The sequence below is a fragment of the Chrysochloris asiatica genome, unplaced genomic scaffold (genome assembly GCF_000296735.1).
Source record: "Chrysochloris asiatica unplaced genomic scaffold, ChrAsi1.0 scaffold00008, whole genome shotgun sequence".
NCBI classification, from domain to species: Eukaryota; Metazoa; Chordata; class Mammalia; order Afrosoricida; family Chrysochloridae; genus Chrysochloris; species Chrysochloris asiatica.
This window is the reverse complement of record NW_006408526.1, coordinates 33,703,802-33,726,737: the sequence shown is the minus strand read 5'-3', so window position 1 is coordinate 33,726,737 and position 22,936 is coordinate 33,703,802. Positions and strand designations below refer to the sequence as shown.

General features: G+C 42.9%; 1 protein-coding gene across 1 annotated transcript in view; it reads right to left on the bottom strand.

The window, feature by feature from the left end:
• The window catches only part of POU2F3 (POU class 2 homeobox 3), a 159,987-nt gene that overhangs the window by 61,583 nt on the left and 75,468 nt on the right, over positions 1-22,936 (bottom strand). The window contains exon 4 of the mRNA XM_006833993.1: positions 16,757-16,791. Within this exon, the coding sequence (XP_006834056.1) occupies positions 16,757-16,791 (35 nt within the window). The remainder of the gene's footprint in view (positions 1-16,756; positions 16,792-22,936) is intronic.

Sequence of the window (22,936 nt, the reverse complement as noted above, 5' to 3'; positions counted from 1 at the left end):
ATGTTTGTCCCTAGTGACTCAGTGTTCATCAGCACTTCCCAGGCCTCAGTTTACCAGAAGTCATTTCCAAGTCCTCAGATGAGCCATTTTGTGCCAATGGCCTGGTGTAAGCCTACCTTGTTGGATCATCCACTTTGTTTGAAAAGATGTCATCAAGGAGGAAAAAGTAAGATCAACAAATAACTGATTATCTTTGTTTTGTACTTATTTAAAAAAAAAAAAAAAATCATATAGCTGATGTTGAAGTCCCTGGGTGGTGCAGTTAGTGCATTTAGCTACTAAGTAAAAAGCCCACTCAGAGGTACCTCGAAAGTAAATCCTGGTAACCTAATTCCAAACACTCAGCCATTGAAAACCCTATGAAATGCAGTGCTATTCAGACACACATGACGTTGGTATGACTCACAGCAATGTCTATGGCAATAGATTTTTTAGCCATGTGTTTGGATCTAACTGACCATAAAAAAGCTACTCTTTCTCTGAAAAGGTTCAGTCTAATAGTCTGAATAGCAGAACTCTTAGTGAAGTCAAAAGAAGATATTGTTTCCAAAACTGAGATTTCTGCACATTATCAGGAACCATCCTTTCAGGTACAGTGAGGCATGCCTGTGTTTACCTGGCACAGCTGTTTTTCTTATGATTGCTCTAGCAATGAGCTGAATTAGGTACACACACAGGTGAGAACACTCAGAGGTAGACCAACAATTGGGTGAATTTGAGCAAAGCTAGAGGCTTTCTACTCCCGTAAAGATTTACACCCTCGGAAACCCTGTACAGGGTCGCTATGGGTCGGACCCGACTCGATGGCACTTTACAACAACAACATCATCTGGGAAAGGTGAACCAGAGGTCTCCAGAGCCTCCCTAAGAAGAATAGGTAATCTGGATCCAAGCTAATGTGAAACAGAGCAACTGGAACCAAGAAGACGAGACCATTAACGATAGCAACAAAAATAACTAATGTTTACTGAGCACTTACTGTGTCCCAAATACTTTACTTTAATCTGCCTCCTAGTGCTTGACTGCTAACATAGGCTTGAAGATTTGATTCATCTACCCAGAGGTACCTTGGAAGAAAGGCCTGGTGATTTACGTCTGAAAAATCACAGCAATTGAAAACCCAACAGAGCACAAATGTGCTCTGACACACGTGGGGTCACTATGAGTCAGAACAGCTTCAACAACAACTGGTAAAAAAAAAAAAAAAATCACTATAAGGTTGGTGATACTATTTCCCCCATTTACAGAGGCAGTAAACAGATTATACAGCTCATGTTGGTAGAACTGATTCAAGCTCAGGTCTTTGAGATTCCTGGGCTGGACCTCTGACTAGTACCCTGTGCTCTGCTAGGCTAGACCCAGGGGCACCTTGCAGCTATCTGTGCCAATGAAGTCTTGGAAGAAATTACTAGAAGATGCCAGTGGAGGGGAGGGGCTGCCAAGAACGAAAATCAAAGCAGGATGTGAACTAAGTATCCTCAGGGCCTGGGAGCAAGGGGCATTTTGGTGGTCAGGATGGTCATGCCACTTAATCTGAGCATCAGCAGCAGAGGCCTAGGGGCTACTAGGGCAATGAGGGGCAGCTGTGATGAGTGGAATAAGCTGTATTTGGAGGCAACAGACTAGCCCTGAGTACAGTACCCACGATCAGGTGTTTTTTGTTTTTGGGTGCCCTCAACTTGATTTTAAACTCATAGTGACTCCATGTGACACAGTAGAACTGCTCCCATGGGGCTTTCTATGCTGTGGCACTTTGGGTTAATGCACTGGACCGTAAGCCTAGTTTAAACCATAAGGTCGGTGGTTCAAACCCACCAGTTTCTCCTAGGAAACCTTATACAGGGTCACTATGGGCTGTACTGACTCAACAGCACTTAACACCAACACTCTTTACATAAGGGAGCCAGGTCTTTCTCCTGCAGAGTTGCTGGGTAAGTTTGAACCACTCATCATTTTGGTTAGCAACCGAGCACTTAACTGTTGTACCTCCAGGTTCCTAGTTATTCAGAGCAAGCACTGAAAAACGATGAATCGATTATGTTCCGGATCTGCTACGTAACTGCAAGTCGCTTACCATCCCAAGCCTCAGTTCCCGTATTTGTCCAAGAATAGCAATATCCTCTTCACACAGTGATTGGGAAGATACGGCATACTGGCCGCATAAGGTCCTCTGTAAGCTGCCAGGCAGAGATGGGCATGACGTTGGATGTGACCTACTGTCTGGTGACGAACTGGACAGGTAAATAGAGACAGCAGCTGAGGTCTGGCATGGCCTCCAAAGGCACTGAAGATTACATTGGGGGAAGGACGCTTGAGGAGAAGAAAAGTTATTTTCAGGCAGTATCTCCAGGTGACTGGAGCTGCCTAGACAGCCCTCGGTGACTAGTAGGCAGAGAAAGCCAGGTACCGCCCCTGCCCCAGAGGCATACACACACCTCTCTGCCCTGCACCCTTCTCACGCAAAGGCCCAGGGAGGCTGCTGCTCGCAGGGCTAGGGGAACCCTCTTTGGGTGGGAACTCTTCTGCACCCCACCCTTCCTGCGGCAACCTTCCTGCAGATACCATCTCTGCCATTCCAGCTACTGGCATCAGCCATGAGAGGTTTGAGGGAGTTGGTATGAGCTGGAGGGCTCTGAAACTGGAAATGTGTCAAAGAGGGGTTCTGGGTAACACCTGGTCTTGTTTCATGGTCAAAATTCTCTCTCCCCAGTCTCTCTTTCTCACCCTGTGTGTGTCTCAGAAATAGCCTGGTATGATAGAGTCAGACAAGCCTGTTGTATATCAAAGCTCCACCTTGGGCAAGTTACTTAACCTCTCTGAGCTCTAGTTTCCCCAGCCGTATAATGGGAATAATAGTGCTTACTTCACCAGGCTGTCGTAAGGATTAGGTAATTAATATCAAGTAAGATATAACCTATGGAAAGTATCTGTGGCACATCGTATCATATCACCCTTGGATTGAATCATGCCTCTAAGCAAGGCACTTAACCTTTCTGAGCCTCAGTTTCCCCATCTGCAAAACAGGAATAAAACCCACTGCTCTGGTTTGTTGTAAGGTTTAATTGGGATACTGCACATAAAGCATTCAGCCCTGTGCCTGCTATAAACTACCAGTTACCACAGAGTTGATCCCAGCTCATGGTAAACCCATTGTGTTCTGTGCTCCACGGTGGTTTTCAAGAACTGCTATTTCAGGAAGTAAGAAACCAGGACTTTCTTCTGAGATGATTCTGTGTAGACTCAAACCTTCAACCTTTTGGCTAAAAGATGAGCGTGTTGACTACACCACTCAGCAACTCCTGTTATAAATGAGGGGGGTCAATAAATGGCATTAAAATTTCCTGTTATTATATGTGGCCAAAGCCAATTTCCCTCTGAAGGTCTCCTGCTTTAAAGAGACTTTTCTGTGAGGAGGACCCTGCTTTTAGTCTCACTAGTGTCTGCATCAGACAAAGACAACTAACAACTCACTCAGTGAAATGGCCAAAGAAAACCCACATTTTCATTCCTGCACATTCAGAGAGAGGGTCCAGCCATCATCTTTTCCTCCCACCTTGCATCCTCACTGCTATCCACCCTAATCTGGGCCCAGAGGAGTAGTCTGGCTCTAGTCACAATCCAGAATGTACTACTGGTTAGTACCAGTGATAGGAGATTACATGAGTTAGCCTCAGAGGTGACTTTTTGGTGGCCTTTGGGGTTGCTTGATAAATCAAAGTATACTAGGAGCAGGTCTCTGGAGAATTCAGGCAGGTGTTCCCATTCCTACCTACTCCTCACCTTCCTGCTCTCAAGGCTTGCTGCCCAGCCCACAAACAGGAAACAGTTGACACTTGAGCCTTAGGCTAAGGAGCCAAACATGGCTGGCAAAGGAGGATAAATTCCCAACTCTCCAAAAGCAAATACATGTATCAACTATGTTCCCACCCAAGCTTGGAGAAAGTGGTGGGGCTTAGATTGGGAACTGATGGATTCCAGCTGGGGTGTGGGGGTAGGGGAAATGACCTTTCTAGTAGCATCCTCAGCCCATCTAAAATAGGGCAAGCTCAGCAATGCAGCCCCAGAGGGAGGGGAAAGAAGAGGAAAATGAGTGTTGTTCATTCATCAGAAGATAATAGGAACTAATATTTATTGGTTGATTGCTGTGTGTCAGGGACTATTCTTACATCTTTAACTACATTAATCTTTACAACATCCTAGGACGTAGATACTATTATTGTTCTCATCTTCCGATGAGAAATCTGAGGCAGAGCACGGTTAGCCAACACTGGTAATCTGGTTCAACTACTACATCCACTGCCTCCTCCCAAGACAAGTGGACTGCTGAAACCAACAAGTGTGGATTCAGGCAAGCCCAGCTCTAAATCCAGACTTCTCCACTTAACTCTGTGATCCTGGGGAAAATTCTTTAGCCTCAGTTTCCTCATCTATAGAATGGGAATAATAACTGTACACAGGGTTACTACAAGTACTTAATGAAAGAATATATACAGGGGGATCAAGAAGTTCATGGAGAAATTTCATTATCTTACCCCATTTTTCTATGAACTTTTTGAAGCTCCCTTGAATATAAGTCATTTTGCACTCCACACAGTTAGGGTTTCATTGTTATATTATTATTATTTAGCATTTTGACTATGGGGAAATGGCTTTGGAGGAGGGATCACTAAATCTTACCTGAAAATATTTCTTGCCTGAAATACTGTTCCATACCTACCTTTTATTCTCTGCTGAGGTGGTACTAGTTTACATACTTCTTGTTCTGATATCTTTTAGGAACTTTTCAGACCTGTCTCGCTCACTGAATAGCAGGTAGGTCCTCTGAGGGCAGAGCTGTGTGTATTGTTTCTCAGGTGCCTCTCCCAGTGCCAGGGGAAACCTCCATTTTCCATTGCCTTGTATTTTTCTGTGGAAGGACTTGTCTATACCAACATCTCACTCTCTGCCTCATGGAAGGAGAAGTGACTCATCTCCTTGGTAGCTCCAGGTCAGCTGTTCTCTGCGGGTGGGGGTGGAGAAGAGCTACCCTGGGAGATTCTGTCTAAAATCTTTGGGGATGGTTTTACTGTGTTAATAATTGTTGCTGCTTTTAAGTGCCGTTGAGTTGATTCTGACTCATAGTGACCCTGTATAGGGTTTCTGAGGAGGGGCTGGTAGTTTTGAACCACAGATCTTGTGGTTTGCAGTCCAGTGCTTATCCTACCGCACCACATCAGGAGTCCATCTTAATAACTGTTGTTAAGTGCCGACGAGTCTTAATAATTAGGGGACTAGATACTGTGTCCGGAGTCCGGTATGTTGCTGTAGGATAAGCACTGGGTCACAAGGTCAGCGGTTTAAGCTCACCAGCTGTCCTTGGAAATTGTATATAGGGTCATTATGAGTTGGAACCTACTCAGTGGCACCTAACAATAACCTATATTGTACGCAGTTGGCTCTGTAGGATAAGAATCACAAGGCCAGCAGTTCAAATCCACCAGCTGCTATGGAGGAAAAAGATCAGACTTTTTTTCTTCTGTAAATATTTATATACTCAGAAACCCTATATAGGGTTGCTGTGAGTTGGAACCAACTTGATGGCAACAACAAACTGTGTTTACTGGTGTTTGGGTGGTGTACATGGTTAACACACACTCACCTGCTCACAGAAAAGTTGAGTTTTGAGTTCACCCAGAAGAAATCTACTTCTGAAAAATCAGTCACTGAAAACCCCAGGGTGCACAATTCTCTCTCACACATCTGGAATTGCCAGGAGTTGGCATCAACCCAATGGAGCAACTGGTATTTTATTTGAATTTACTGGGCGGGGGCAGGTATCCTAGACATCCTACAATGCCAAAGACAGTACCCAAGAAGAAAGATTTGTTCTTGGCTCTATGACTCGTCGTGGTGCCTTCTAGTCAGTTCTGACCCTTAGCAACCCTGTACAGGGTTTCCTAGGAGCGGCTGGTGAGCTTGAACCACTGACAATGCAGTTCAAACTGCCTTTGCAGTTCAATGCATTAACCTACAACACCACATATGACTTTTACATACTCCACCAGATAGTTACACAGATGAAAGCCTGCCGATCATCACCTAAATTTAGAACCCAATTTCGTATTCTATGCAATCACACTTTTAATATACACTGACTTTTCCCCAAGAATGCCATTTTGTGTGTGAGGAAAAATTTTTGTCAAAAATCTTAAAATTCTAGAAACTCATGGCTTTTAAGCTGATGATACAGCACATGGAACATCTTTCTGTATTTGTGTCTGTCGCAATCATATAGATAAAAGCATTCTACTATCTCATTAAATAGCCTAGGGGAGTGTGCCTAAGAATTTACATTTATTATAAAGTGCATTTCCTTCTTTTTATTCATATTAGAGCATCTTACTTATTATTTACATTTTCAATCTATTTTATTTTAGGACACATTCAAGGGGTTTTACAGAATTCTGGTAGAAATAACACTGTATCTGTAAGGTAGAGAACGGAAGAATCAAACAGAAGTGGGGCTTAGCCCCCATGGTTCAAGCTCACCAGCTGCTCCTCGGAAACCCTATACAGGGTCACTATAGGTCAGAACCAACAGCATTCAACAACAACAAAGCCTCACTCTCTTCAGACCTGTCAGCGAGGAGGATACTTGGAGGTCTGTTTTCTGCCAGCTCTATCTGGAACTAGTCCCAACTCAGAGTGACCCTATATTGAGCTTCCAAGACTGTAAATCTTTAAAGAAGTTGTTGTTAAGTGCCATCGAGTTGGATCTGACTTATAGCAACCCTGTGCAGGGTTTCTGAGGAGCAGCTGGTGAGACTAAACAGCAGATCTTGCGGTTCAAACTGACCTCGCAGTTCAGCACATTAACCCACAGTGCCACACCAGGATTAGTCTTCTCTTTCTCCTGTGGAGCAGATGGTGGGTTTGAACCACCAACCTTGCAGTTAGCAATCCAGTGCTAATCTTACAATGCCACCAGGGCTCCTTATTTAGTGCTGGTTGGTGTGTTTAATTCTGGAGTGAGGTCTTAGAAAGCCCATTGTAGCCATACAACAAAACTACATCTTCAATAAAGTTCTATCTGTAAGGCTTGTTTATATGGTTTTCAGCTGGGTTGGCACCTTGGAGAGGAAAAAAAAAGAGGGACACTGTATATTGATACCCTAAAGCTCAATCCTGCTGCCTAGGATTTTACCACCCACCTATCAATTTGCTATACTGTGGTGGCTTGCATGTTGCTGTGATGTTGGAAGCTATGCCAGGGGTATTTCAAAAACCAGAAGGGTAACCCATGGTGGACAGGTGTCAGCAGAGCTTTCAGACTAAAACAGACTAGGAAGAAAGACCTGCCAACATATGGAAAATCAGCCAATGAAAATCCTATGGGTCACAATAGAATTTTGTTCAATACAGTGCTGGATGATGAGTCCTTTAGATTAAGAAGCACTCAAAATACTCAGTGTATGCAACAAATACTCAGAGCATACCAACAGTTGTAAAGATGGCACGGGACTGGGCACCATTCTGTGCTGTTGTACATGGAATTGTTATGAGTTGGAACCAACTAACAGCAATTAACAACTGCTTTTTGTTGCTGTTAAGTACCATTAAATGACCAGTGAGTGACCTTGCTTAGGACTAAGCAGAATGTAGTTCACCAGCTCACGTTCTATGCTATCTTTGCCTGACCCTTTACCCTGCTTCCACTGGGAGGTGCAGAAGCAGAAACTGAATGCTGCTACTTTTAGAAAAAAATAGCACCAGAGGGAAACAACCATTGGGGGACAAGATCATCTTGCCATCCTTAGTTCTTATCCTTTGGGGTCTTTCACAGGGAGGCCTCAGACTTTCCTGCCTGCTTACTGGACCCATGGTCCTGAGGTTCTATTGGACTGCTGGGCTTCCTTAGACTTACAAAGCAACCCCATCCAACCCCAATGACAAGATAACTGGCCCTCCCTCTCCACAGCTTCAGCTGCATTTTCTTCCCCACCAGGACTTTCAACTCCTGTGGGGCAGGGACCATGTTATACTCCTCTTTGATGCCTCAACACCTAGCTAAGTACATATTTATTTATGGAACTAACAGGTCAAATGCAGCCACTTATTTCCCTCTTTGCCCTTTGCAGCTCAGCTGAGCCAGTGCCTACTATTCTGAGACTGTTCCTGGTGGTACCAGACCCCCACATGCCTGCTTGAGAGTCTTGTCATACCTCTCCTGAGTCTCCCTCAGAGGCCTCCCTAGAGAAGCCTCCTCATCATTCTGGATCTGCACAGACCTCTTCTTTGGCTGAATTGGATTGATTTTAGAGATGATGCCCCATTGTGCTAATTAAATATCGCAAATCAAAGCATGCCAGGGGCAACCAGACAACCCTGCCAGTTGCTCTGTCATGTTTTTAAAAATAATGAAGGAAAGTCACATGTGGCTAACATTTAAATGTTATCTTGTGGTAACTGCTCTGGACTAGCTGGGCTGGGGGTCCGGAGAGGTGCACAGGAGAGCCTGGCATTGGTGTGGTGAGCTCAGAGCATTGCCTAAGTCTAGGACTGCGTGGAAACTCAGGCAACCGGAACTTAGGGCCAGGGTGCTTCAGACTCAGCCAACCTCATAGAACTTTTAGGAGGTCTTCTAGAAAAATAACATTAACAAAACACATGGAAACACTGCTGTGATCTATCTTGGTGGAAACCCATGCATGGTCTTGGATGATGGGGAATCCAGCAGTCAGATCAGTGTGCTACTCAAATATGTACTTGTCACTGTGGACTCTACAAGAAGCCTTTAAGGCAATTCCGCCTCTCACCGTTCTTATGAAGTTAGCTCTTGTCCTGAAGAGCAGGAAATGAAGTAGATAAACCCCATGACCAGGAGAGCTATCCTCTGGGCTCCTGAACTCACCTACAAGATACTCAGCTCACCCTCTACCTAAGAAAAACCCACCAACTCTTGTAGGCAAAGCTTTCAATTGGGCTTTCTCTCTTTCCGGGTTCTCTTTTCTTTCTCTCTCCAGACACACAACCCACTCAAGTCTCCCTCAAAAGCTTTCTCTTCACTTGTCTCTGCTTTAGACCAATACCTCCACCACCCCCGCCCTCCCCACCCCCAATCATCACACTCAAAGGGAAATTCTGCATTCCTTGTCTGCATTCATTTCCTTGACTCCTGCTTACCTTACAATCCAGTATCTATTCTCACTAAGGGAACTATAGAAATTGCAATAAGGTTCTTCCTGTTCCGCTCACTACCAAAGCCACTCGCCTGCTCTGAAGCTTTGGGTTCTCTGTTACCTCTGATTGTTTTGATGATGTTGGCTCTTTCCAACTTCATGGGAGCCTCTCCCTTCATGAGTGTGGTTCCCCTTTTGTCCCTTTGATTATTCCTTCTTAGTCTCATCTATGGCCTGTTCCTTAAATGTCCCTTTTCCTCTGGGTTCTGTCCTTGGTCCTCTTTTCACTCTGCACACCCACCTGGGGGGATCTCTCTCCTTCCCAACACTTTAGTGAACACCAAGTCTATGGTGACTCTCCAGTATTCATCTGCAGTCCTGACTTGTCTCCTGGGCTTCAGACCCAATTTTCCCATCACAATTTAGACAACTAAAGCTTGCCATCTGCCCTTCTTCCTCCTCTCACCATCTGGACAAGTTTGTTCCACCTCCTGTCTTCTTGCTCTTTGGCTGTGGCATTTGACTCTGCTTTCTCCTTTGCTGGCCATGTTCAACCTGTTGCCAAAATCCTCCTGTACTTATCTCAGGAGCTTCAATGTGATGCGGCTTCAAAAGTTCATGGAAAAATTCCATTATCTTTTCATTCCATTTTCCATAAACCTTTTGAAGTCCCCCTCGTATCTCTCAAATCTAGGTCTCTCCATGCCTACTAACACAATAATAGCAAACACTTACATAGTGCAACTGTTCCCAGACACTTGTCCACTTGTCATATATACACCTATATGGCTCAACATGGAAACTTCCTGATGAGCCTATGTCCTTGCTGATGCAACTCCAGTACTGGAGTTTATCCAGCACCTGGCTGTAACTCCCAATTACAATGACTGACTTGGGCCCTTCCATCCTGAGTTTCCCCAAATACGGCAGCTCTTCTTTTGTGCTCTTGTGTCTGCCAACTCCCTTTCTGCTCCAACAGAGGTTGCTGCTACACAGCTACTCTTTCTTTCCCTTTCTACTCCTGGTGCCTCTTACTTCCTCCCAGTGAGGCATGCTCAGCCTCTGGCTCCCAGGCCTCTCCTGAAGGCCTCTCCCTAGGGAAAGAGAAGTTGACAGAGTGAAGAGGGGAAGGAGGATGCAACAAGGCAAAATGAGAAAAATTGTTTCTGGAGTAAAAGAGAGTTGGATTCAAACAACACCTAACCAATTCTGTGACCTAGGGCAAGTTACTTAACTTCTCAGAGCCTTAGTTGAAAAAGGTGGGGCTGACTGGGAGACAGTTTCTCCACCTGCAAAATGGAGGTGATAACAATGACCTCACCGGTTTGTTGTTGTTAGGTGCTTGTGAATCAGTTCCGACTCATAGCAACCCTACGCACAACAGAATGAAACACTGCCCAGTCCTGCGCCACTATAATTCCATTGTTGCTGCCAATGTGTCAATCCATCTTATTGGCAATCTTCCTCTTTTTCGATGACCTTCCACTTTACCAAGCATGATGTCCTTCTCCAAGGACTGGTCCCTCCTGACTACATGTCCAAAATAGGAGAGATGAAGTCTTGCCATCCTGACTTCTATGGAACATTTTGGCTGTACTTCTTCCAAGACATTTTCATTTGTTCTTCTGGCAATCCAGGTACTTTCAATATTTCTTGCCAACGCCAAAATTCAAATACATCGATTCTTCTATGTTTTTCCTTATTCATTGTCCAACTTTCACATGCATAGGAGGCAAGTGAAAAATACCATAGCTTGGGTCAGGTGTACCTTAGTTCTCAAAATGACCTCTTTATACTTATTAATACTTTAAAGAGATCTTTTACCACTGATTTGTCTAATGCAAATTTGTCTAATGTTGTTTGCTTTCTTGAGTGATGCTTCCATGAGTGTTGATTGCGGATCCAAGCAAAATGAAGTCTGTGACAGCTTCAATCTTTTCTCCATTTATCCTGATGTTATTTGGTCCAGTGGTGAGGATTTTGTTTTCTTTACATTGAGGTGCAAGCTATACTGAAGACTCTAGTCTTTCTAATCAATAAATATTTCAAGTCCTCTTTGCTTCTAGCAAGCAAGGTTGTGTCATCTGAAAATCATAGGTTATTAAAAAATCTTCCTCCAATTCTAATGCCAAACTCTTCATATAATGCAGGTTCTCAGATGATTTGCTCAGCATATAGATTGAATAAATAAGTATGGTGAAAGGATACAACCCTGGTGCACACCTTTCCTGACCTTAAACCATTTAGTAACCCCTTGTTCTGTTTGAACAACTGCCTCTTGGTCTATGTTCAGATTCCTCATGAGAACAATGAAATGTTCTGTAAGTCACATTCTTTTCAATGTTATCCATAGCTTATTATGAGCCACACAGTCAAATGCCTTTGCATAATCAATAAAGTATAACTAAACATCTTTCTGTGGTTCTCTGCTTTCAGTCAAGATCCCTCTGACATCAGCAATGGTATCCCTCACTCCACGTTCTCTTCTGAATCTGGCTTGAATTTCTGGCAGCTCCTTGGTGATGTACTGCTGCAAACATTTAAAAAATTATCTTCAACGAAATTTTACTTGCATGTGAGATTAATGGTATTGTTTGATGATTTTGGATTGTAAAAAAGTACCTTGCACAGGGCTCGGTGGTTGGTATTACGTTGGCTTCTTTCCCTTGCTGTGAAAAGCAGGAGCCTGGCTGGAGTACAAATAGCTAATGGACTCAGCTGTAAACTGAAAGGTTGGAAGTTTGAGTCCACCCAGAGGCACCACCAAGAGAAGTCTGGTAATCTACTTCTCACAATTCAGTCATTAAAAACCATATGGAGCACAATTAGAACTCAGACACACATGGGCCCACCATGAGTTGGATTTGACTCCATAGTAACTGGTTGGGCTGTCAGGGCAGTGGCCTGAGGCCTGCTGTGTACTGCTGTGAATGGAAGTGTGTGGATGGGAGCTGGTGCCTGGAGGCATCTGGATGACAGAGTAAGAAAAGGGAGAAGGAGACCTTGGCACAGTCACTCTGGTCAGGGGGTACTGGTGAGCAGCCTAAGTGTGTAAGTGTGTAAATGAGTGTGACTTGGCTAAGTGTCTCTTCCTCCAAAATTCCCCCTCTTTAAAAGAAAGACTTGTCATGTCTGTTCTTGTCAGTAATGAGAAATACAAAACCCCTCCCAAGGGAGGGAGGGAATGACCCACCCACCCCATGTGTCTCATCCAAAGGAAACAAACCCAAGTGAGGTTCGCTGCTGGCAAAAGTGAGGATATGTTCTTCAAATTAGTTCAGAAGGTTGGGGCTTCCCTTTAGGCTACCCAGGGCAGAGGAGCTGCCACAAGTGTGAGGGTTTCTCAAGCTGAACTCTGACAGATAGCACAAGCAGCCAAACCCACCAGGACTGTGTGGAGGCCATCTCCTGGCTAGGCTGGTGTGGGCATATCTTGGTGTTGGATGAGCCTTCCCCTCGCATCTTGGCCAAGGGCCTGGAGCAGTGAGAGGCTGACCCTGGGTCAATGGATTCTGAGTTCTCAGGGCAGAAAGCACAGGCCACAGGGCACATCCCAATCTGTTTAAGACTCTCCTTAGGGATCAGGAATCCTTAAGGATTGCCTCCTGCCCTTGAGGGGAAACCAGTCAAACTGTTCCTTACATAAGAATCTCTCTCTCATTTACAAATCATGAGTGAGAAGGTGATGCCTGTCTCCTTGCTTGAGAGTTGTTCCAGTGTTTAATCTGCCTCATTGGCTGGAAGTCCTTTCTCATAGCCAAGCTAGAGCTGACTATTATTGAAAACCTATCTCCAGTTTACATCTCCAATAGAAAGGTTGGTCTAGCCAACTTTTCCCAACCTCTCTGATGAGCAAAATTGTAGGATTTACCTGCCTAAGCAATCAGTCTGGTCACTAGTGTGGGGGTTTAGACCACTCAGGTGACACTGTTAAGGTGTATGTGTGTGTGTGTGTGTGTGTGTGTGTGTGTGTGTAAGGGTGACAATAAAATGATTAGCTATAAAATCTTTGTGCACTGTTAAGGTGTATGTGTGTGTGTGTGTGTGTGTGTGTGTGTGTGTAAGGGTGACAATAAAATGATTAGCTATAAAATCTTTGTGCACTGTTTCAGCAGCATAAATTTATTATTTAAAAAAAAAATAAAACTATACCTGTAGTTAGTTATAAACAACAAAAATCGTTTTGGTAAGCTTGTTGTTGTTGTTGTTGAGTGCCGTTGAGTCGTTTCCGACCCATAGCGACCCTGTACAGGGTTTCCGAGGGTGTAAATCTTTACGGGAGTAGAAAGCCTCATCTTTCTCCCGCGGAGCGGCTGGTAGTTTCGAACCGCTGACCTTAAGGTTCGCAGCCCGATTCGTAACCACTACGCTACCAGAGCTCCTTTTTGGTAAGCTTACATGTATCAATATACCCACAAGGCTGAAACTCTATGCTAATTTACTTTTTGAATCTTCTAATGTGCTCCTGTCAGAGGTGTCACTATTATCCTATCATAGTGAGGCTTTTTATCATGTGGTTTTGTCTGCACATGTTACAAGCACATGCTATTCCATAGATTTCATTGCTGGTGATATTTTCATAGCCACCAATTTTGTCAAATTTTCTGGTGTTTTAACTACAATGTTGTGGTAAATAGTATTTGTGAACCTTCATCAATAACATTTTTGAGAATGAAATAATAATTAAAGAAGACAAGTCAAAAAAGTTTTGTAAGTTACTAATACTGTAATAATGTCATGATTCCATGTAGAAAGATTTTATAAAACAACTGTGTTTATATTCATATAAGAAATATTACATTTAAGCAATTTATGTATATCGAGCATGTCTATATTCTATTATTCAAATTACTAGTAAACATTACTAAGGATTCTGTATGGTCTGGTAATGGGAAGAGGTCCACGGGCGGAGGTGGGGGGTATCTGACACCAACCCTAGTGAGACCACGGTAGGAAATTCTGGCATAGGATTCAAGAATATTTTTCTCTCTGACTGGGAAGGGTGTGCCCAGAGTTAGCAGCAGTCTTTTGGGAAATGTTAGTAGTGACTTCAGATCATCCCACAGATAAAGGAAGAAAAGAATGTATGTCTATCTTTGATCTCCAGCCCTGCCCTAGACTTCCATCTAAGCCTGGACTCACAATATTGGAACAGGAAGGAGCTCTAAAGATTATCCAATGCACCCCACATTGGTAACTATCTTCCTCCCCACTTGCTCCCTCTCCACCCCATTTTTCTCTGCCTGACACACATTCTTACCCTTTAAAGCAGGACTCAATGTCACCTCCTCTATGAAATCTGCCCGTAGTTCCCAAAATTAACTATTTCCACTTCTGTTTGACACCATGCTATTTAGACACCTCTAGTAAAGAACATGCGTAATTGTTTACTTAAAGGTCTCTCTCTCTCTCCCCCTACCAGACTGTGAGCTCCTCCAGGGCAGGAACCATGTCATAATTTTCTTTGTATTTCCACGCCTGGCATAGTGTGCCTCTACAAATTATGTTATAAATTAATCTTTTGACTGAGGATACTCAGGCCCTTTAATTTAGCAACTTGACCAAGGTCTTATAGCTAGTGAGTGGCAGAAAAGGGACCAGAACCCAAGTTCTCTGACTTCGTATCAAATTCATTGTCTCACTCTGGAGCATCCCCTTATTGTTTATTGAGTGTCTACAGCTTAGATGTTCTCTCTCCAACAAACACACCCACTCCCACCATCTACTTCTGACATCACAGCGTGTCTGACCCCTTTTTCCCAGTCTTCTTCCCATCAGCTCTAACCTCAAGGGTAAAGTCCTCATCCTCTGCTTCACACTTCTCTTTACACTTCCACCTCTATCCATTCTTATCAACACCACCTTCCCCAACCAACTCTAATTCCACCCATCTTGGTTCTCTTCAAACCACACTTGTATCTACACTGATCCCCTGAACCTGGTTATGTATTCATTGGTGTGCTCTTTTTGTGTTATTTGTTCTCTATCTTCTTGCTTTAACTCATGAGTTCCCTGAAGAAACATGGGCATTTCCCCCTTTGTACCTCCCCACAGGGCTCCATAAATTCTACCCACAGTTAGTCCACACAAACAGACTCAGAAATCTCAGGCTAAGCATTGACAAGAAAAGAGCTGTTGACTTAGATTTCTGGACCACATCTGGTATGGCATGTAGTTAATCCTAAATACGAAGGAACTTTTAAAGTTTGTGGGAAAATTCCATGATCTTTTTTTCCATTTTTCCACAATTTTTTAAAACAGTTTGATTATGAATTATGTGAGGGTTTACATGGGAGAACATTAGGTTTACATTCATCCTATTGTTACATTGCCATGGTTACCATCCCCTCCATGCAGCATCAACCAACCAAAGGGTATACCCCACAAGCCTGACCCCTGTCCGTCAGCACACAGTCCCTCTCTCTCTCTGGGTCTAGAGTTCCCACCCACTCCATCTCTCCATGTCATTGTCTCTGCCTCCATCTCTGGCATCACTGCTTCTCTGGATCCCGCACTCTGCTCTTCTCCCTTGATGGTCCCAGGGACCTCCACTCCTGGCCTGAAAAGTCAACCACTTCCTTTCTTTTGCTACAAAATGTCTACCTTTACATTTCCAACTCTCACAGTCAGTCCTGATAGTAATTATTCACTATTGTACCCCATGAGTGCTATCCCCATCTCCTTTCATCAGTCCCGCACAGACAGATTGGCTACTGCTCAGTGGAGATTCTACCTTCCTCTGCACCCTCTGGATCTAGGTTCCCTCTTGAAAGCTTGTAAGCCAGTCACTTCTTGCCTTTGTAGCCCCCATTTTGGGTAGCCAATGTCCCTGTTGCCCATCCCTGTCTACCCTGTGTATGGAGGGGGTGGGAATGATCCTTGCTGTAAAGATATGTTCCCTCTTTTGAGCTACTGCATCCATAGGTGTAGGTCAAGTTCATCAAATTGTACCAGATTACTTTTTTCCCTCTTTTTTCTTCTTCTAGTTAAGCTCTGATCATCTGGCCTTTGAAGCCAGGTCAAGTGGGTATTATCTGCAAGTGTGGGTATTCTTGTGCATATGCCCTCTCTTCTTATCAGCTGGATGTTTCATTTTCCACTCTAGTCCTCTGTGGCTATGTCACTGGCTCTGGGCCCAGGAGTCCCCAGGTCTTACCATACTGCTGGGTTCACAGGAGTCTATTGAACGTGTTTGGACTTAGCTCACAACTTCATTGCTGTTTTCTCCCACTTCCCCTTATCGGTGACCAACGTGATCACCAGTCAGAACATGTGTCTCCTCATGTATTCCCATTGAGTCTTAGTCTTGGAATGGGGTTTGCCCTGAGGGGACCCGACCGCTTGTTCCACAAATCTTTTAAAATCCCTTACAGGTGCTCCACTTATCAGTACTCTTTTGAAGGACTACTGAAGAAGAGACACCAACATCGAATCATGATGGGTGTACCCTCAGGGTGCTTTACAGATGTCTTCCAATCCTGGAAGATGGAAATCTATGAATAAGCACCCTCAAACTTTACTTACTCTTCTTTGTATTCCCCACAATTGACCTACGAAATTTACGGAATAAAGGATTTCCTTCTGAGCCAAACCCTTACCTGTCTGTTGAAATCTAGGCCATTTCGATCATTTCCTGGAAGAGATGAAAAAATTTAATTATTAGTTGTTAGCAAGACTTGAAGATTCCAAAGTTGAAAGGAAAACTAGGATGTTGGAAGGAGCGTGTCTTTATTCTAAGAAGAACACCTGCTTCCTGTGTGGCCAGGACTCTCCTGTTTACTCTGTTTTTTGGAAAAGTCTTTGAAAAGTCTCTGTCAGGTGGTGGATAAGTAGGAGGAATGGTGTCTAAAAGGAAGACTGACTTCTCCCTAGAACGTTCAACACTAGAGTGGTCAGCTGTCTCACTCAGAGCACAGCTGTTACATAGCCTTCATTCATGAGTCAGAAAGAGCAGTCATGGGTCTTATGAGAACCCCTCTCAGATAAGACACCCTCCTGCTATCATAGTCCTTCAAGTTTGATGACAACTAAATCATGTCAAGCAGACAAATGTCTGTCCTGATTTTTGTCTTCCAACCTTTATTTCTTGTTCTGTTCATTTTTGCCCTTTTTCAACAGCTGGTGTGTTGAAAGACTAGATGTGTGCTTAATAGAGAAAATTTGTTGGTACAGAAAAAATATCAGTAGAAGAATAAATGCTCTGCTAAGAAGCAACTAGAATTAACATGTTTGCATATTTCAGGGTCTTTTTTATGTTTCTTTTTCCCTATAGGTATGTATCACTGTAGAATTTTTTATTCTGCTTTTTTTCCAGAGAACATCATAAATATTTCTCTTATACTATTAAGAACTCATTGAAACACCATTTTAAATTGTTCAATAGTATTCCATTATATGCATGTACCTTGTTTTGCTTAAATATATACCAATTGTTGGGGAATTGTTATAACTCTTTGTTATTAATAAATTACCCCATTCACACAGCTCTCTAGGGCAGAAGCTGCCACCCAACCTTTGTTTGGGATTGTTGACTCTATAATAGCAAAGAATATGACTATTAGGTACTATATGCCCTGGTGGAATCCTGGTGTGGCTGTAAGATAAGCACTGGACTGCTAACAGTGGTTCAAACCCACTGCCTGTTCCTTGAAAACCTCATACAGGGCCATTATGAGTCAGAAAGACTCAATGGCACTTAACAACAATGACACATGCCCTGGTGGCATAATGGGTTATGCATTGGGTCACTAGCTGCAAGGTCAGTGGTTCAAACTCACCGGCTACTGCATGGGAGAAAGATGAAGTTGTCTGCTCCTATAAAGATTTACTGCTATTGCCTTGGAACCCTAGAGAGCGGTTCTACTCTATCCTCTAGGGTCACTATGAGTTGGAATTGATTAGATGGCAGTGGTTTTGGTTGGATACTGCTGTGATATTGTAGAAGAAGCAGTGGACCACTAACTGAAAGTTCAGTGGTTCAAACCCACCAGCTGCTCCTTGGAAACTCTACACAGGGTTTCTATGAGTTGGAACTGACTCAGCAGCACTTAACAACAGCAGCATATACTCAGAGCCTAGCACTGTGCTTAGAATGTAGGAGGAGCTTAAAATAGATGAATATTGACTGACATGGTTATGGAGGCTTCCTAGGCAAAGCTAAACAACTCGTGTTCGTTTACTGGGTCAAAAGTCTTGGGACCATAGACTTAGTGGACAATTTAGTCAGTTGGCATAACATAACTTGCAAATACAATGTTCTATATCCAAGTTTAGTGAGTAGTGTCTGGCGTCTTCAAAGCTTGTGAGCAATCATCTAAGATATACCTATTAGTCTCTACTTGTAACGAATACAGGAGAATGAAGGAAACCAAAGACTTAGAGAAGGAACCAGTCCATGGGACTAATAGCCCACACAAACTACAAGCTGCAACCAGAAGAACTAGTCGGTACGTAACTATTACTACCTGTCATTCTGATCAAGGACACAATCGAAGGTCTCAGATATAATGGAAGAAAATATGAAACAAAATTCAAATTCCAAACAAAGGCCAAAACGACTGGGTTGATAGAGACCAGAGGAGCCCCCAAGACTATTATGCTAACACAGGCTTTGAACTTGGAACTGACACTATTTCTGCAGGTCATCTTTTAACTGAATAAAGGATTGGCTTATAAAATAATATCATCTGTAAGTAATGTGCTCCCTTAAGCAATGAACTATATGAAGCTAAATAGTCAATAGCGACCTAAAAGCAAATATGAGAAGGCAAGGAGGGAAAGGGAAGCTAGATCAATGGAAACAGAGCAAACAGAATGGAAAACATTAGAATGTTGATACATCGTAAAACTTTTACCCACTGGCATGGAAAAAATTTGTATAAAAACTGTTAAATACTTATTTAGCACATTCACTTAAAACACAATAAAACATACATACATACATATATATATATATATATATATATATATTTTTTTTTTTTTTTTTTTAAAGAATGAACAGTCTTAATGCCCATCAACAGAAGAATGGTTAAACAAACTTTATTACATATTCACAACAGAATATTATGCAACATTGAAGAATAACAGAATCTGCAAAACACATCACAACATGAATGAACCTGGAGAATGTTATGTTGACTGAAATTAGTCAATGACAAAAAGACAAATATTGAATGAGACCACTGTTGTAAAACATTAAGAAAATATTTTCTTACTAAACAAAACAATTCTATGATGGTTACAGGGTGGGTGGCAGTGGGGGAAGGAGGAAAAAAAATAAAGGGACTAGAGGTAAATACTGATGGTACATGGAGGGGATTGCAATCATTGCAATGACAAGAAGTATGTGACTTGTTGAATGTGGAACTGATGATCTGTTCTATAAACCTTCACTCAATTCACAATAAAAAGTCACAAAAAGAATTGAGTTCTCTGGAGGAGTGAATCTGTGACTCCCAGAGGAGGAGAGCAGAAAAAGAGGCAGAGCAGGTGAACTTAGGAACAGGAAGGTCCAATTTGGCCTAAGGAAATGCTACTTCCTCAGTCATTCCATCAAATCACATCCACCTCCTCTGCCCCAGAAGATGGGAACAAACTCAAGGTACTATTGACTAAATAGATAAGTTATAAGAGCCCTGTGGCTCTGTAGGATAAGCACTGGGCTGCTAACTACGAGGTTAGCAGTTCAAGCCAACAGCCACTCTGCAGCAGAAAGACAAGGCTGTCTGCTCTCGCAAAGATTGACAGCCTTGGAAATATTATACAGAGCCAGTATGAGTCAGAATAGACTCAAGTGCACTCAGCAATAACAACATAAAAATGAACAAGTGAATGAATTCTGCACTCTCATACTACTAATAAAACTAAAAAGAAATTCATCCTTTGCTTTTCATCAGATCTTCAGTAGGTTTGGAATAAAGTCCAAATTTCTTAGCGTGACATTCCCCAACTGTCTTGGCGTCTGCTTACCTTTCCTGTTTTGTTTCTGCCACGTAGGTCCCACCTCACTTCCTCCTGAGTACCTCAAGGTGTAGCCCACTGCTCTCAAGACCCTGTGTTTCTACACACTGTCTCTTTCACACGCTTAGTCCCCTCTCCTCTACCCAGCCACCTCTCCACACAGGTCATTTCTTACTTGCCTGCCTGTTTCTCTATCCTGCTAGTCTGTGAATTCCTGTACAGAAGGACAATGACACCCATTTTTGTGTCTTAATGGCCACCACTGTTCCTAGCACAAGACACAGGTTCAAGAACTGTCTGCTAACGAATAATGGGATCTAAGAGAACTTCTGAGGCTTTAGTTGAAGTTCATTTTCCTTTGCTCTGTTCCTGAGGACAATGAGGATGGGAAATATGGCTCATTCTGTACAGCTGAGGGGCATCACCAAGAACAGTTGGACTAACAAGATGAGAGCAGGGCAGGGAGGGCTACGGAATCTCAAGAAAAAGCAATATAGTGAAGCACACGGTGATCTCTGAGTAGAAGCCTGATTTGGGACTCTGCTACAAGAATATGTAAACACTGTTCAAAGACCTAAAGATCAGATAAGCCCATAGACTGAGAATCGTTGTGTGTTCGGACTTAGACTTATAGGTAAAACTGCTTTTGCCTTAAAAAAAACACACACACACACAAAAAACCCAAACAACAACAACAAAAAAACCCCTCCGTTTATGGCACTGTAAGATTATAAAGTTAGCAATAAGGAATAATTTTTAAAGATTTGACAAATAAACTCAGCCAACAAATGTGTGGTGCTGTAGGATCAGCACTGGACTGTGAACCACAAGGTCAGTGGTTCAAACCCACCAGTTGCTCCTTGGAAGCCCTGTACAGGGTCGCTATGAGTTGGAACCAACTTGACAGAACCCAACAATATCAAAAATAATAGCAACAACAATCCATGCAGGAGTCCCTGGGTGGTGCAAACAAAGTGCCCGGCTGCTAACTTAAAGGTTGCAGGTAACAACTCTACCCAGCGGCACCACAAAAATCAGTTATCAGAAACCTTATGGAGAACAGTTCTATTCTGACACACACAGGGTCACCATGAGTTGGAGTTGACTCAATGGCAACTTTATGTTCTAATCACTCTTCCAGACACAAGGGACAGAAACAAAGAAGACAGACGGAAATTACTGCCCTCCTGGAGTTTCTTTTCTAGTTGAGTAAACAGAAAAGGAACATGCAAACAGAATGATAATTTCAGTTAGAGGTGATTCCTGTGGAGAACAGTCATGTAAGACAGATGACAAAGAAAGTCAGAGACGGTTCATCAGCATGGTAGTTCATTGACTCTCAGGGAAGGTGACATTTGTACTGAATTTTAGTAAAGACCCACCCTTTTGAACAGTACAGATGTCACCTTCCCTGAGAGTAATGAGGTTAGTGTAGCTAGAGATGAGTAGTTGGGGAGCCTGGACTGGCTGACCAGAGGAGGGATAAAGTGGGGGCTGACAGGGAGGTCATGGTGAGACTTTGGATTTCACTGCAAGAAAGATGAGAAATGGCAGGAGTGTTTCGAGCAGAAAAGCAACATGGCCTGATTTGTGTTTTAAACCCTCAGTGATGGTCCACTACCATTACTGAACATTTTGGTCAATGACCCAAGTGATGGATCATGATCAAAAAGAAGAAAGTTATGCAACAGAATTTCAAATTCGTATAAAAACCCATTAAGATGGAGGTGGGGGGCACTCTGAATCTATAGATATTAGGAAAGTCTTTAAGCATTGAACCTAAATGATCCCATAAAGTCATCTTTAAACTAAAGATGTTTAGTTTAGGGTTTCCAAGGCTGTAAATCTTTACGGGAGCTGAAAGCCTCATCTTTCTCCTGCGGAATGGCTGGTAGTTTTGAATTGCCAACCTTGAGGTTAGCAGCCCGATTAATAACCACTACGATACCAGAGCTCCTTCAGTTTAGTTCAACTAGTAAAGAATATTTACCTAGACCATTGTGCTCTTCTAAAGGATTACCTAGTTGAGATCAAATTGACAATAGTAACTCTCAAACACAGAGGACACGTTTAGGTGATAAGAGAAGTCTATGTTAATGGTCAAGAAACAACATGACTAGAGATAGCAAGAGTGGTGACATGATGCCCAGAGTGTGGCCAATGTCATTGAACTGGCATGCAGAAGATGCTGAATGGGTGTGTGTTTTATGGTATGTGTTTTCACCATACTAACAAATTCCATGGTGATCAGCTGTTGGAAGTAAGAAAGAAGGGAGACCAATCAGGAGGCTATTACAATGTCCCAAGTGAGAGGGACAGTGAATGCTCACTGTCCACTCTGAAGTGGAGGTGGGGAAGCAGGAGGAAGCTGTGAGTAGTGAAGGTAGTGAGAAGGGGTTGGATTCAGAATACAGCTTATATTGATAACTGACAGACTGGTTGATGGTTTGAAGGTGAAGTGCTAGGGAAAGGATGTGCAGATGATACAACCTTGTTTACTGAAAGTGAAGAGGACCTAATACACTTACTGATGAAGATTGAAGACCACAGATCTCAGTATGGATTGCATCTGTGTAAGAGAACAGAAATCCTGACCACCAGACCAATATAGCTATTTTGGTATAGCTATTTTGCTTTTGTACCCCAAATGCCTAAAACATCCATATAAATGAAGTCAAAGTTTCATTTTCCTCGGATCAACCATCAACACTCATGGAAGAAGCAGTCAAGACATCAAATGATGTATTGCATTGGGCAAATCTGCTGCACAAGACGTCTCTAAAGTGTTCAAGAGCAAAGGTGTCAGTTTGAGGACTAAG